Below are 16,237 nucleotides of genomic sequence, written 5' to 3'. Positions count from 1 at the left end.
GACAGAAGTATGGGCAATACCCATGACACTTTCCTTTTTCTTCAGGACTTCTGAGAGAAGGGAAGACACCTGACCTGAATGCTTGCAACAGTGAACTCTGCTAAAACCTCACCAAAGACTATGAAGTCGTACATTTAAGTATGCAATGCTTTGTTCCCCATCCAAGAACTCGGTTGTAGAACACCAGGAACTGGCACAAATATCGCAATGCATCTCGTCCTACCTTTTAGCAACTCAGTTAACTCGTTAGTATTCAGTTTGACCATAATACAGGTGGAATATTTTGGCTGGATGTGGCCTGTTTAAATGCTACATGGTTAACTCACTTTAAAAAAAAAAGTGTTTAAGTGATAGGTTTGATCAGGATAGACCTAGTCACAAATAACTGATCAAAGCCCTCCCGGCCTCCACAAATAATTTGTCATAAGAATAAGCATACATCATGATCCTTGCAGTGGTGTAATGGCAAAATCATTATTGCATTGGACAAAAAAACCTTGCTGTTTTCAGTTACGGCTGTTTATATTTTGAGTTCAAATCCTGCTGAAAGCAACTTAGGCTGTCATCCTTCTAGGGTTAAAAATACTTGTCAAGTACAGGGCATTGATTTGATTAATCCTTCTTCACTAAATTTGTGACCTCATGCCAGTGTTAGAAATAATTATTATGATTGGTGTTTTTACTGAGACTGAAAGTATTTTCTAATTATGCTTCTTAGAGGTCATCTCTAAACTAGGTTGATTCTGTTGAACTAGTCACATGCTTATCATTCACATGGCTCTTGTTTTCCTCAAAAATGTAATTTTGTAAAATGTGTCCAATGAAATATTTAAAATATTATTTTTCAGTTAATCATTAGTAATTTCTGTAAAGTTTTTATAGTTTTACAGTAATGATGATAATATAACAACAATATTATTTATACATTTTATTTTTCAATTAACTATGCTTTAATGCTAATTAAATGTGGCATTTCTTAAGAAAGATACATCCGAAGATGTGTTCATTTTTTTTTTAACCATTTTGATACCAATCTGCTTGAAACTGTCCCCGGTTCCTATGCTAAACACTTTTTGTTTAAAGTGACACAAATTTAAATCTTCCATCAAACACCAGATTAATAATGGTTTCAAATTTTGGCAAAGGGCCAAGAGATTTCAAGGGGATTGAGAAGTTGATTACATTACCCAATACTTGACTGGTTATTATTTTATCAACCTTGAATGGATGAAAGGCAAAGTTGACCTCGGTGCAATTTGAATTCAGAATGCAAAGACAGTCAAAATGCTTTTTGCCCAGCATACTAATGATTCTGCTGCTTCCCACCCACCAGCTTAATGATGATTTCAAATTTTGGCACAAGGTCAGCAATTTCAGGAGGAAAGTCGATTATATTGACCCCAATTCTCAACTGGTGCTTATTTTATTGACCCTGAAAAGATGAAAGGTAAAGTTTACCTTGGCGGAATTTGAACTCAGAACATGAAGATGAACAAAATGCTGCCAAGCATTTGGTGCAGCATGCTGACAGTCCTGCTTGGTTGCCACCTTAAACACTAGCTTAGTAATGACGGTTATTTTATGGACTTCATTATCTTCAAAATTAATTGAAACAAAGGCAGTGTATTTTGATAGAGATTTGGTAATAAAAGGGTTAAGAAATCTATTTTAATGAAGATAAACTTGTTTAGTTGAATTTCCTGCTCTCTGAAATGTTCAACCAATATTCCTCAGTCTGAGGACATTTTGTTTTCTTCACTATATTCTGTTAGCTTTGACATGCAACTGAAGACTGGGTCTTCGGACACACTCATACTGCATTACTAGCATTAACATCTGTTAACTTCTTTCAGGTTTTAGAACAAAAATAGAGCTTTTAGTTTAAAAATGAGTTAACCATTATATTTTTCTTTTACTTGTTTCGGCCATTGAACTGTGGCACTTATGTAAACTATTTTCAAAGAAATATGTCCATGATCTTCATCACATTCAGCTTCTAATTTAAAGTCATTGACTTGTTCAAGTATTGTAACTTGAGAAATTCAAGGCTATGTAAGCAGCAGCAGCAGTAGTAGTAGTAGTAGTAGTAGTAATAATGATGATCATAATAACAATAATAATAATAATAATAATAATAATAATAATAATAATAATAATAATAATAATGGAAATTGAATAATAAAATACTAATACAATTAAATCTCAATGGAAGTTAATGTCTTAAGGCGTTGACACCATTTGTTGACACCAAGTTGTTTGTTTGATAGTAATGGCTGTTCTAAAAATAAAATGGAATTGCTCTCAAATGAAAGGAGTAAATATGATTTTGTTTCAGAAATGTAAAAAACTAAATTACATTAATGGTGGTTTCTAAAATCTGATAACTGAGAAAGGAGTGTGATAAAAAGAAAAATAACATACAAAAGTTGCCTGATATTCACACATGCAAGGACTATGTATACATCTATAGGGGAGTACAGCTATGTTTTCTATCCATCAACATTTTCTGTTCTTTGAGCTTCACGAAGACTTACTAAACAACATCTGGATTTAATGATCTTGCTATACATACGTTCATGTTTCTTTTGTATTTTGTGAAACACACACACACACTCTTATTTCATATGTGTGTTGATGTTGCATCATCATTAATCCATTCATCATTTAATACCCATTTATCCATGCTAACTTAGATTGAATGGAGTCTCAGTGTCTCTTCATTTCTGGTCCTTCGTCTTTTATCATCACAGTGAAGCAGAGAACTGCCAATCAGTTAATTTTTCTGATGTTTTTTTTTTTTCATAGTAGTATACCCTGCTTATTACCAATCACTTCACAGCATAGACTAGGATCCTTTTATCATGCTAAATGACATTATAAAGGTTGTCTCTATATTAGGGCTACAGAGTCTCTTCTACCTGCTATCATTTAAATTTTTATTTTTTTTATTTAGAATGACTGTTCTTCTCTTAAACTATTTGTGTTGTGGGCTTGAAAATTCCTCAGATCCTCCATTCAAATCCAGAAATGAGATTTTTATTAATATTAGATATGTGTGCAAATTTTAGAATCAAGTTAATCTCAAGTTCACTTCTAATTTAAACAAAAATTAACTTTATACTCAACAGAAATGCTAGATTTTGTGGTGTAGAGCTTTTGTTGTCTTCTTTTAATTCAAAGTACTTATTGGCTTGGAATGGATGAAGTAACTATGCCCATGACCTTTGCAGTCCCTTCAAAATAAGTAAGATTGGTGCTGTTAAAACTCTGCCAATCTGTTAAGTTTATGATGTTACTTTTTGACGAATCAGTCTTGAAATTAAAGAGGCCATCATCAGGTTTCAGTGTTCTCACATATTTGTGTGTCTTTGAATAAAGAGAAAAGAATAACTGGGCAACCACTCTTGTTTGAAATGATTTGTACTCCTAAAAAATTGATGATTCTAATAGCCAAAAAATGTTGGTCCAAAGATGTGGAACTTGTGGAAGAGAGGATCCAGAACTTATGGCAAAATGGTGAAGACTAATCTCAGGATGTTGAACCCCATCATTGAGATGACAGAGCACTGTGTTGACTGGTGTTATGTAGTGGTGGAGGATGGCCGATCATTTGTTCAACATATCTTGCATGATAGTAACTCAAAATAAAAAAATTGACTTGTAACATTGGTAGCATGTCCTACCCATGGAGAACAGATATAAAATGATGATATGTAAAAAAAAATGACGGTGACATTTTACAGATATTTTCTGCTTTGGCAACAGACTGCTCTCAGAAACAACAGTAACAGAACTTAGGCTAGAAACCTAAAGCCAGTTAATTATCTGCTTCTTCTCAGTGATTTAAACATTCTACATTACTTTGAATTTCATAAGTAAGTTCATTTTATATTCATTGAATACTTAGACTGATGACCTAATTGAAATACTCGTTATCTTGTACTTCACAACTATAATGCTGCTTTATGTAACTTTTTAATAAATATTTTTTTCATATCTTTTACTTAAAATCCACTTCATTGCAGTTATTTAGTGTTAAAGCTGCATTGCATCAATTCGTATGCGTATTCCAGAAATGTTTATCATCATTAAACTAAAATATTGATTCCCACTGGTTCACACTTGTTTTCTGTTGTTTTTTTAAATATATTCTAAATCTACATCTAAAACGTGAGTTAAAGATCTGATCGGTAAACAATCCTACATTAGTCCTCAAACACAGATTGTAACATTTCTTTTATTAGTACTTTAAACAACTGTTCTTTTTACACCTTCTTTCTTATCTAACTCTCCTCTATCTCCTTCAGCCCATCTCATGTGACACACTTTCCCCATATCCTACCTTTTACAGCCCCTCTTATTGTATTCAACCTCCTCCCACTCGTTCCTCTCCCAGATATTACTTACAGTATTTAATAGTTGTATTTTCAGTATTCTAGGCTGAGATTAAAAGCTTATGTAAGGAAGATGTGGATTCTGCAAGTAGCAGTGAAGGCAACCTGTTTTTCAGAGTAGTAACTTTAAATAAAACCTGATGCAGTGTATAGGGAACACTTCAGTCTTGGCAAACGATTTCTCTTGTGCTGGTGGCCACGATGAAATGCAGTCGGACCATCCTGTAAAGTGTTTGGTAATAGGAAGGGCATCCAACCTGTAAAACAAGGCCCAAATCATGAAATACTGCAAAACATTGGTAAACCTTACATATGCAGGGCTTAACATTTCTATATATATATATATATATATTCCTTTTTGTACATGTATTTTTACTCATATATTTAAAGTATGCTGTGCTTATTCCTAAAAAGAAAAAATACTGTCCTATTTTGTATTATTCAAATGAAAAGTATACGGTAACCTCATTTTTACAGGTTAATTTATCAGATTGCCAATGTTAAATTTTTCTTAAAGTACACATGCTAATGCAAACCTATTAGGCCTACCAATGAATTGTAGGGTGAGTGTATGTATTTAATCTGTGCAATTGAAGTTATCAGTCCTGAAACTTCTTGGATGAAAATTTACTGATAAGCTTACCCTTAATCTGAAGAGTTTTATCAAAATAGTTCATTTTGTTTAGCAAGTCCACAGGAGTTTTAACCCTGTCGTTGTTTACAAGTTCCTTTTAATAACTTTTATAGATGGTATCAGTTGTTGAAAGATGTTTTTTCCATGGTTATAATCTATTGTTGCTTCTGTTGTTTAATTAGTATGTTAATTTCATTTTTCTTTTGCGATTGTGAACTTGATCAAATAGTTTTTAATTAACTAGTACATTGGTGTGTATCTCACACAAGCCTTCCACAAATGCATATGTAAGCTTCAGTGCTTTTGTAGTTTGTACTTCTTGATGGTAGTGATTTTTTGTGAAATATAGCAAAGGTTCTCCTTTAGATGGATATAATGACCTTCCATAATAACTCAAATGTCACACATCTTTGCTCTTCAATAAATAACTTCTTTCCTTTTCTCCTTCTTTTCCTTTTCTGTCCTATTTCTTGCTTTACTCTATTTTTCTTTTTTCATACTTTTACTTCCTCACCTCTCTTTTCTTCTCTCCTTTTATTTTTCTCACCCTTTAGAACTTAAGCTTCAAACAATTGACTCTCTCAATCTTTCTATTCTTTATAAAATCTGTAACTGACATAACCTTGTCATGGGGATATGTAAGCCCTGAATTGTCAAGGACACTTGAAAGAAAAAGTTTGTTTTGAAGAAGGGTCTATCATTAAATGTTTGGAACCACCTATTATCATAGCACATGAACTTTTTTTTCTTGTAAGTCTTAACTGGGACCACGGCTGTTATTCGTTTTATGAGGTCGATGTAATCAACTCCCACAAAATTTCAGGCATTATGCTGGTAGTAAAAAGAACTATTATTATTATTGGTGAATTGGCAGTATTGTTAGTCTTGGAGAATGTTCCTTATGGTATCTGTTCTCATTCACTATGTGGTCTAAGTTCCAATTCTGCTGAGTCACCCTTGCTGTTCATCCTTTCAAGATTGATACAAAAAAGTATCAATCCAGGTTAGTTGATTGGTGGAACAGTACGAATGGTGGATTGGGTGTGTTGCATCATTTGCCCTGGCTCTTTTTGTATTGAGTTCAAATCCTGCTCCTTCCCCCAAAAGTGTTATGAATGGGCAAAATCAATCAAAGTGCCTTTCAAATTTCAGTTACAATTCTTTATGTTCTGAGTTCAAATCCTACCAGGGTCAACTTTGTCTTTCTTCTCTCCAGAGGGATTGAGGGTATCAGCTAACTCCCACTTTTTAAAACTTACTGGTCTTTTGCCTAAATCATAAACAATTATTATTATTGAGTGGTAGCTTCTGCCAGCTCTTTATGTTCTGAGTTCAAATTTTGCCAGTCAACTCTGTCTTTCATCCTTTCATGGTCAATAAAATAAGTACCACAGGTATTGATGTAATTGGCTTGGTCACTCCTGCTAAAGTTTCAGGCCTTGTGCTTATAGTAGAATTAATATTTCAGTTATTGTGATAGCTACCATGGTGAGGTTGTGGAGTGCTAAATTAGTTAGGTTTTGATCTAGATTTGGTCCAGTTATTATGTGTAATTGTGACAGAACTATTGACATTATAACCACACTTTTTCTCTGCTTCACTAACTGTCAAACATTTATTATTAAGAGATCAGTATGAACCTGTTCAGCCACTGAAGTTTTCAGAAACAGTCTGGCTCAGGTTTATCATCTCCCCAAATGAATTTCTGGGTTTGTTTTTCTTTAGTAAAAATGACTGGAATAAGTTGATGCATTTGAGTATTGACCTTTGGTTGAACTTGAAACCAACAAAACAATGTTTTCACCTACTTGTTAAGTGATATTGCTGGTTAATTGAAGCTGATTCTGATGTTTGCACAGGAAGTAAGTCCTTGAATGGAGCAATCACATGCATTGACAGAAGGCTTATCGTAAAGACTATGTGAGCGATATTGAAAGTGAGAAGCCAGTTTCTGTTTGCTGTGAGTCTGCAACACCAGCCAAGCTACTGTGAAGTATTTATCAGTAGCATTAAAGACAGTGTGTTACTGACAATGCCATTAATCACAATTCAGCTTATTGATCACGAAATAGGTCATTGGTTGGTTTTTAAGATTTTAGCTCTGTTTCTCTTCAGACATTAATAAAATTACAATACATATTTATCTACCTGTTCATGAACGTGTCTGTATGTGTTTGCACTGATCTGTTTTATTAGGTGCACATGCATGCATGCACTCTCTCTCACACACGTACACACACAATTTTTCATTAGTTCTTTCTTTACATTGTAAGCTTGTAGTGTGCTGAATCTGTAGCCTAAGTTTAATTTTGCTTGTTCACTGTATTGTCACTCTGTCTTGTTTCTCCATTACACCTCAACCTGGGACCAATAGATTCTATTAACCTGGCTTATGAAGATGGAATCCTTAAGGGCCAGGGAATCCCGTGTTCTATTAACTGTTTTGGCACACTTTCGTTCATTGTATTTATTAAATAGCAGGGATAAACTTGAATCATTGAGAAAATTAACCAATAAGACATCCCAGTTTTTACTCTTTTACTTGTTTCAGTCATTTGCCTGTGGCCATGCTGGAGCACTGCCTTTCCACAAACAAATCACCCCCAGGACATTCTTTGTAAGCCTAGTACTTATTTTATCAGTTTCTTTTGTTAAACCACTAAGTTACAGAGACATAAACACTCCAGCATCACTTGTCGAGTGATGCTGGACACACACACACACACACACACACACACACATACATACATACGATGGGCTTCTTTTAGTTTCCGTCAACCAAATCCACTCACAAGGCTTTGGTCGGCCTGAGGCTATAGTAGAAGACACTTGCCCAAGGTGCTACACAGTGGGACTGAACCCCGAACCATGTGGTTGGGAAGTAAGCTTCTAAAATTAGTTCCATGTGGAAATTGAAACAATTCAGTCACTAATAATAATTCTCTACGAATGGTAATAGATTTTCATACTTTATAAATATCCATCACCCAGTGAGTTAGCTGAGTAAATAGTGATGAACAAAGCACTTTTAAGTTTACTTAAAATAAACTACAGTTTCTCATTTTTATATTTTTATATTTGATAACCATTAGACAGTGGACTGCCAGAGTTGGTAGAGCATCAGGCAAAATACTTGTAACTTACCTCTCTTTGTTCTGAGTTCAAATTTTGCCTTTATTTTTAAGGCCAATGAAATAAGTACCAACTAGAGCTGATATAATCACTTAAAAACTTTTGCTGGGTTTTGCCCAGCAGGGCTGCAAGCCAATGATTGAAACCATTAAAAGGTTAAAATGAAACTTTCCTGTGACATTATGGTAATCAGTAGCATATAAAATTTATGTTTTTCATGCAGCAGGTATTTATGTATATTCAAGTTATAACATACTCAGTGTTCATTCACAAAAATTCTATCTATCTCAGTAGTTGTTCTGTATGAATGATCACACTGTCCAACTGATAAAGTCTAAGACTGAATTGATTTATCATCCATGTTGCTAATCAATCATCACCTACTCCTCGCTGTACTCAATTTTTGATTAATTCAAATTCAAGAGTTGTCTTCCCTGCCATTTGTGACCAGAATTAAGCAACTAGTTTGAGTGGTTCTTCTCACTGTGGGTATAATTTGAAATTCTTTCACTTCTAATATTATGTTACTGTTCACCTTACTAAGTAAAATTTTACCCCAGCGGAATTCTGGATGGAATTCATTTATGATTTTATAGTTAGACCTATTGTGTATCATGCTGAACACTAGGCCATATCAGATGTTCTATTTTGGAGACTTTTGCACTCTAATTGGGGACAAAGACCATTCAACTACATTGATGCTGTTGGCAGACAAACAGAACATGAAATCAAATGCTAACCACAGATAATAGAGAACAGCATTTTCTGGCACAGCCTTCTGGAATGCATCTCAGATGCAATGCTTGAAGATGATTAAATTGGTACAATATTGAGTTCTATCTTTCTAAAATTGACAGCCCAAACTTCAAATTCCATTAAACTAATGGTGTATTTTAAGTTAACTCTCTACAAAGTTGATGTCATTCTAAAGAAAATCATGTGAAATTGTACTGAATTTTGCTGTCTGACTTTAATTCTCTCAAATTCTCATGTCAAAAATAATCCATTTCCAGTTCATATCATATTTAATACTATATATGAACTGGATAGTTCTCCAAATTTGGCCAAGATGGATTTATTAAATCTTATTAATCAATATTTTATATAGCTTTAATATCTGGAAGGTTGTACATATACTTTTGTAATCTAATTACATGACAATTTTGGTTTCATTAATTTCATTTTCTAAATGTAATTTATTTAAGTAACTTGATCAGAATCATCAAAATATATCTTCTTTCTTTTTAGCTATTATTTCCTGCTAATTAATTTCCGGTTTTCTATTTTTTTATATTGCAGTATTTTCTTATCTCCCTTCACAATATTACTTTGATGCTTTATTATTTCATATATCTTCTAACATTTTCCCTCCTCTTTCTGCAAAGAAAATCAATAGGACTATTCCAATGTCTTTAAATATAGCAGTAGCATTAAACGCAGTAGGATTGATTTCTTCCACCTGTTAACTGTTTGTAGCTTAATTTTTGGACTTGTTTGCTTGTTCATTTGTAAAATATTTTGTCTGCTGACAACAAAATGAAATCAACGATTTGAGAGACCGTTAGTAATAATTGTGTTCCTTTCTATTTTTATGTTCCTCCACATTTCTTTCCGTTTGTTGTAAACATTCCTTAGCCCCAAATGAAAGCCTACGGGGAGGGGGTGGGGCTGATTGATGTGGTTACTCAGCATGCTAGAATATTTAACTCACCATTTTATTTTTTTAATGACATATTGGGTTGTATAGATGGGATGGTTACAGTTGGAACACGTTTGGTGATTGGTCTGAGACCTGAACTGACTTGGGGTTAAACGACAATAGCAACAACTAGATGATAATATAGACCAGAATAGCAGAACTAGTGGATTTACTGCATCCAGTTTATCTCCTGAGAGATTGAATTTTCTTCAATTTTAAATATAAATTAAAATTTATTTTTAAGAACTGTATGGTGATGAGAGCAATTTATGTTGGGTAACTTTACATTAAAGAGTGGAATGTATAAGTTCCTGTGATTCAGATCACTTCATGGTCCCAGCAAACAAAATGGAAAAGGCTTTTCCCTGGAGGATAGCAGGGGGGTGGGGGTGGGCTTGCACTTGTGGATAGCCATCTCCACCCTGATAGCAGTGAGCAGGGATATGGTCTGGGGGCTGAGAACATTGAAGGTCTCCTCTGCTACTGGCTTCAAATCGCTCTGCATATCAACCATTAAAAGAAAATTTACAAATAAAAGTGGATTCAATTCATCATCATCATCATCATCGTTTATCATTCCTCAACAAAAACCGACTTTCATTACTAGTCAAGAGAAATCAATAGAAAGCTAATATATTACAGAAGAAATGGTATTGAAATAAAATGGGAAGTATAATAAATGTTTGAAGACCAAAAAACCTTATTAAATCCTTGTCCTTTCAATGACCTTCAAACAGTTTAAGGTTGTTAATTTTACAGAATTAGTTTCAAAGCAACTTTACTATATTTAGTTTCAATTGATCAGATCTGTTCAACAGAATAAATTACTTTATGCTGATGCTTTTCTCTTTTTCCTAAAAAACTAAAATTGATTTCTAGTACAAAGTCAAAACATTTAGTAGGATTGGTGTATTGTTGATTAAATCAATCGTGAGTACTTGATTGGTACTTTATTTATCAACTCTGGAAGGATGAAATGCAAAGTTGACCTTGCCTGCATGAAAAGTGGATGTAAAATGATGATGTCTACTTATAAATAAAAATCTACAAACCAATGAAGGAGACTCTTGGGTCTCTTGACCAGCTGGAAATAGCAGTCAAATTGCCTTCAAAATCCCACCCCCTTCTATTTTGTACACTAGGCACTCAGCTTAACAGTTGTAATCGTTGATTGACTTGTTTCTCTGTGACAAGTCTTGTAAACTGCTTAGATGTCAAAATTACATTGTAAACTTACTTTGCTTTCATTTAGCGTATATTTAGTTAGTTTACTAGAGTCATTCTTTCTCCAAGCTTGAGTGGTAAAATTGTCGCCTAATTTAACATTATAATCTGGTCCTTGGGTTTTAAGCATTTGGGCCAGGCCTCTGGTTTGAGGATACCTTCTGCCCTATCCCCCTCCGGTCTCAGACACCCTGAAAGTTTCATAGATACTGCTCTCCCTCCTGCTTAAGCCCTTTAGGAGAAATTTGAACTGGTTGACTTACAATATTATGATCATACAGTGTTTATACTACTTATAGCATTGGTCTATACATCCCTGTATTACTCATTTGCTGTTGAGGGGAAAACTATTTTGTTACTTGACCTGTGGCAGCTAAATTCTTCCTTTTTTATTGTGTTGAAAAAGGGAAGTTGAAGGAAATTGTATTCTTTGATGCCCCTAAAAAGGCATGAGGAGAATAAATGTAGGGCAAATGGAAACCAGATTATGAATTAGAACACAAACTAGAAAAATCAGACAAATTTTAAGTTAATTTTTTTTTTCTTACAGAAACAATGATTGAATCCATATCTGTAAAATTTTTTTCTTTATTTTCCCTCTTTTGCATCCTGAAGGAGGCATCACAGGTGGCATTGAAATCTGTATTACATTCCCGACAGAATATGTAAAAACTCAGCTACAACTGGATGAAAAATCTGGTCAAGCTAAACGATATAAAGGTCCAATTGATTGCGTGAAAGTTACAGTGTCCGAACATGGTGTTCGCGGCTTGTATCGAGGACTTAGTGTATTACTCTATGGTTCCATCCCCAAATCTGCTGTCAGGTAAGTAACTATTTATGTGTACTATAGCTAACAAAAAGGCTTATGTTGTTTATCTTTGCATAAAATTTTTTGTCTGTTACTGATGTTTTATATCGGAGTGAACTTTGTACAGTAGGTGAAGTGAATTTGTTATCTGTCAACGAGCTTCCCAAATCATGTCTACTTATTTTACAATAATTATCTAAAACCAGTTTTAGTAGCTAAGTAAAAAAACTGATATAGACAATAATTGTGAAAAGTATATCTCAAATGATTAGCACAGTCAATACTAATGTTTAATGAGGCAAGCTTGATAATTATAATTACACTAGTCTGCTCTTGTATCAAGTTGAGGTAAACATATAATTGAGTAAAACTGATATTATTGAGTAAAATACTTGTTGGTGCTCTAGCATAACTGTGATCTGGTGACTGAAACAAGAAATATTCTGAAGTTTCAGATGATTGCTTGCAATTTAACAGCTGCTGCTTTAACAATCTGTTGCTCTTTCTAACGAATACCTATTCTGCAACAAACCAGAATCCCTTTTTTAAGTTCAAAATTATGTTAGAGTTATTAACACTGCCCTTTCATTTAATATGCATTAAATATTCTATTATGTTTGGAAGACATGTGAAAATTCATTAATGTCCAGTCCACTTTAACATTATGTTAGAATTGGTTTAGTCTGTCTATGGTCTTTGATGTGATTGCTACTTCAGGTCTTTGATGTGATTGTCACAGTTTAAGCCCCATGATGAGAATTTCCTCTCTAGTTCTTATATCAAGATCAAGCTGACTTGTGTTCAAATGCATTCCAGCTATGACTATCTCATCTTTTTTCCATATGCAAGGAACTTAGGACCAACCAGAACTTAGGACCACACCCACATTATCCAAGATAGAAAGGTAGCATGTCATTTGAGGAAAATTTGGCTACTGTTTCTTGTAGATTGACAAAATAGAGGCTCCCTTGCTGGCTCCATCATGTTCCAGACCCATAGGGAGAATTGCATCTAAGTGGTGACTGCTTTTGTCATGGTCCATGCTTATCATGAGAATTCCTTCATTACTATCCAAGCCTATGGTGTGAATGCTTTTATTGCAGGACTTGATCAAGTAGATCAGTGATTATATAGTGAACTACGTTTATTCATAGTATCTTGGTGGACTAAGCAAACAAATTTAGTGTCTTAGTTTAGACAGTGAATTTCATTAGTTTGGTTAAGTTTGTCTTGAAGAGAAGAGGAATTTGATGTTTCAGGACTGTGTCTTTGAGAGAAAAAGAAAACTTTTTTCAGCGAAGACAGAATAAATAGCAAATATTTCTACTTATACTGAATTGTCAAATTAAATCTGTTCTAAATCATAGTTTATTGATGGCAAAACAAGTATCTAAATAGTATATTTGTTGCGAAACAGCTGGTCTTACATATGATTTTTTTTTTTTGTCTGTTACAAATGTTTTCTGACAATAAACTGATTTCAACCTTCAGTTTCTATTGATTTGGGCTCAGTAATTCTCTTTTCAATTGTTTATTCAGTATCAGAAGATTGTTGCAGTTGAGTAGCTCGATTTAGTTTGCTTGAGCAGATGTATGACATAAATAAATGGATCTCCTATCACTTTTGAGAATTAATATTGCCTTCTCATTAAATTACCAGTGATTGAGTATTCTGGACATTTGTATCCTTAATTATTCCTCAGGCATAACCACAGTTTCTGTGTCTGACAAACCTGACCATTTTGATTGCTGGTACTGTCTGTCCAATAGGTTTCCATTCCATCCACATGATGCCTGTCTACTTAATATCACTCATAAGCCTTCAAGTAACTCGAGGCTTGAGCAAAAGACACTTGATCAAGATGCCAGACAGTGACCTGAAACCCAACACTTTGTGATTGCAAAACAAACTTCTCAGTCACCTAGCCATACTTGCTCTCAATCTATGGTATAAACGTAGCCAATTGAATGCTCCAAAGCACATGCCATCATCCAGATACTCCTTACATGAACATTCTATTTTGAAAGCAGTTATTACTAGAGTAATATGAGGTTTTATGAGGATTAACATTGCTTTGTTGTCTATTTTCTAATTAAGAGATAAGTTACATATAGTTAGGATTGAACTCAGAACAATAATTTCAAATATAAAATTTTGGTATGTTTATATCCATTATGCTGCATGCAATCCTATGTTAACTACATGGAAATGATCATATGTTTAGATCTGAAGGTGATCAGAAAATAGTCTCAAATAGGCTCACTCATGAAGTAGTAGTAAAGGTAGAAACATAAAGATAAGGTTAATATAAAAACACCAGAAAAGCTTTGCATATATACAAACAATAAACTTTAATTACAGAACCTAATTGAAGTTGCCAACATCTGGATTTCGTTAAAATTATTAATAAAGTCCATTTGTTTTAGAATACTGTTTCTAAAGGAAAATTTGAAATAGTGTAAGACTTGGTTGATTATATATTTATTTCTATTAAATGCTTTAAACTGCTCATATTCTATCGTCATCATCATCACTACCACCATCACCATCATTATCAACACCTTAATGATGATTATCATTATCATATTTGTGTGTTCCTTATTCCATGTTTACATAGTTTGGACAGGATCTTCTCAAACATAGCACCCTGCAACTTTATCATCTCCTCTTTGAGGTTCTGCTTCCTGAGGTCAGCCTTCACCATTTCTAACCTATGTCTTAGCTGGTGTCTCTCTTCCACTGGTTCCTTCCACATCTGGTACTTCCTCACCCACATGTCATCATTCATATATATCTCCATACTAGTGTAGCCGTCTCTCATATACACCACGACTGATTCCTCTTATAATCCAATTTATCTTTCTGCTTTTTCTTCATGTACACTAACATAACACATTGATAAATATGTGTATACACTCACTCGATACTTTTGATATATTTAAAAAAATCATGTGGTAAAACTGATTTTTGTTGGTATTCTTTTAGGTTTGGTGCTTTTGAAGAATTCAAGAAACGTTCTGTGGATGAGAAGGGAAACTTGCCAATGAATAAGCGATTGCTGTGTGGTTTAGGTAAGATTCTTTTATAACGTTCTAATTCTTTTTAAGAAAAACTTTTATAAGTATAGAATGTAAACAAACCAACACTGGCTGTCAAGCAGTGGTAGGAGACACACACACACACACACACACATGCACGCATGTACACACAGTCCAACAGCTTTCTGGTTTTCCATCAAACTGTTCATCCATGGAAAGCGGACATCAAATGGTGATGATGACAGTAGGCTTCTTTCAGTTTCTGTCTACCAAATCCATTCATAAGGTTTTGGTAAATCCAGTGCTATAGTAGAAGACACTTGTCCCAGATGCCATACTGTGGGACTGAACCTGGAACCATGTGGTTGGGAAGTAAACTTCTTACCACACAGCCATGTATTTGTTTTTCTGTGTGTATGAATGTGTTTGTGAGGCACAGACATAACTGTGTAGATATAGTTTGCTTTGTAACTCTACAGTTTCAGGTTCTATCCTACTGTATGGCACACTTGAGCAAGTGTCTTCTATTAAAGCCTTAGGCTGACCAATACCTTCTGAGTAAAAGTGTAATTGTATTTCAGTTGACAACCTATGGTTAGTCAAAAAATGCTTCCATTTTTATCTCTGTTGAGTGGGTTAAGAGCTTGACCTGTTAAACTTTCCTTTCCTTACAGATATTGACCTTATAAAACATTCTGTGAACTCCCATTTAGATTAATTTTTGCGATGCAGACTCTCACCAGATTTGCAACTTTATTATTAAACTTCTTTTTCTTTTTAAGACTGCAAATGAAAAATTATTGTAGTATGTCTGTTTAATTAGCTAAAGTGTAATGTTATATTTCCATTGAGGAAGATATTACTTTTTCTTCTCTTGAATTATATTTTATACCAATTATGATATGTAATCTTTTAGATATTTCTTTATAGTACAAAAAAATGAACAAATATGATTCACCCACAAACAGATATTGGTTACAGATTTGTAACTTTCTAACACATGCAAATGGGTCTTCAGTTTGCAAAAGATTTCAACTAATTAAAAAAAAAAAAAAAAGAAAGAAGAATGAATTCTCAACCTTCCTGTACATAATTTAACTGAATATATGCATGATAACCTCTTCACCTCAGTCTACTATGTATGCTGTTGGATAGATATATATATGTTAAAGACTTCAGCTGGTAATTCAACATCATGTCAACTCACCCTGTTGTTTATGTCAGTCTTAGTTTACTTATATGTAAATAATGTACAATGATTAGTTGTTTACTAATGAAGTTCACATTTGTTTCTTTGTTGCATG

The 16,237-nt window shown here is 33.9% G+C and overlaps 1 protein-coding gene across 1 annotated transcript in view; it reads left to right on the top strand.

The window, feature by feature from the left end:
* The window catches only part of LOC106881074 (tricarboxylate transport protein B, mitochondrial), a 39,981-nt gene that overhangs the window by 6,524 nt on the left and 17,220 nt on the right, over positions 1-16,237 (top strand). Inside the window, exons 2-3 of the mRNA XM_014931290.3 lie at positions 11,699-11,909; positions 14,881-14,966. Of these exons, the coding sequence (XP_014786776.1) occupies positions 11,699-11,909; positions 14,881-14,966 (297 nt within the window). The remainder of the gene's footprint in view (positions 1-11,698; positions 11,910-14,880; positions 14,967-16,237) is intronic.

The sequence above is a fragment of the Octopus bimaculoides genome, chromosome 6, assembly GCF_046866305.1.
Source record: "Octopus bimaculoides isolate indiv1 chromosome 6, ASM4686630v1, whole genome shotgun sequence".
Classification (NCBI taxonomy): Eukaryota; Metazoa; Mollusca; class Cephalopoda; order Octopoda; family Octopodidae; genus Octopus; species Octopus bimaculoides.
The sequence above is the reverse complement of the archived record's forward strand: the minus strand, read 5'-3'. Positions and strand labels throughout refer to the sequence as shown.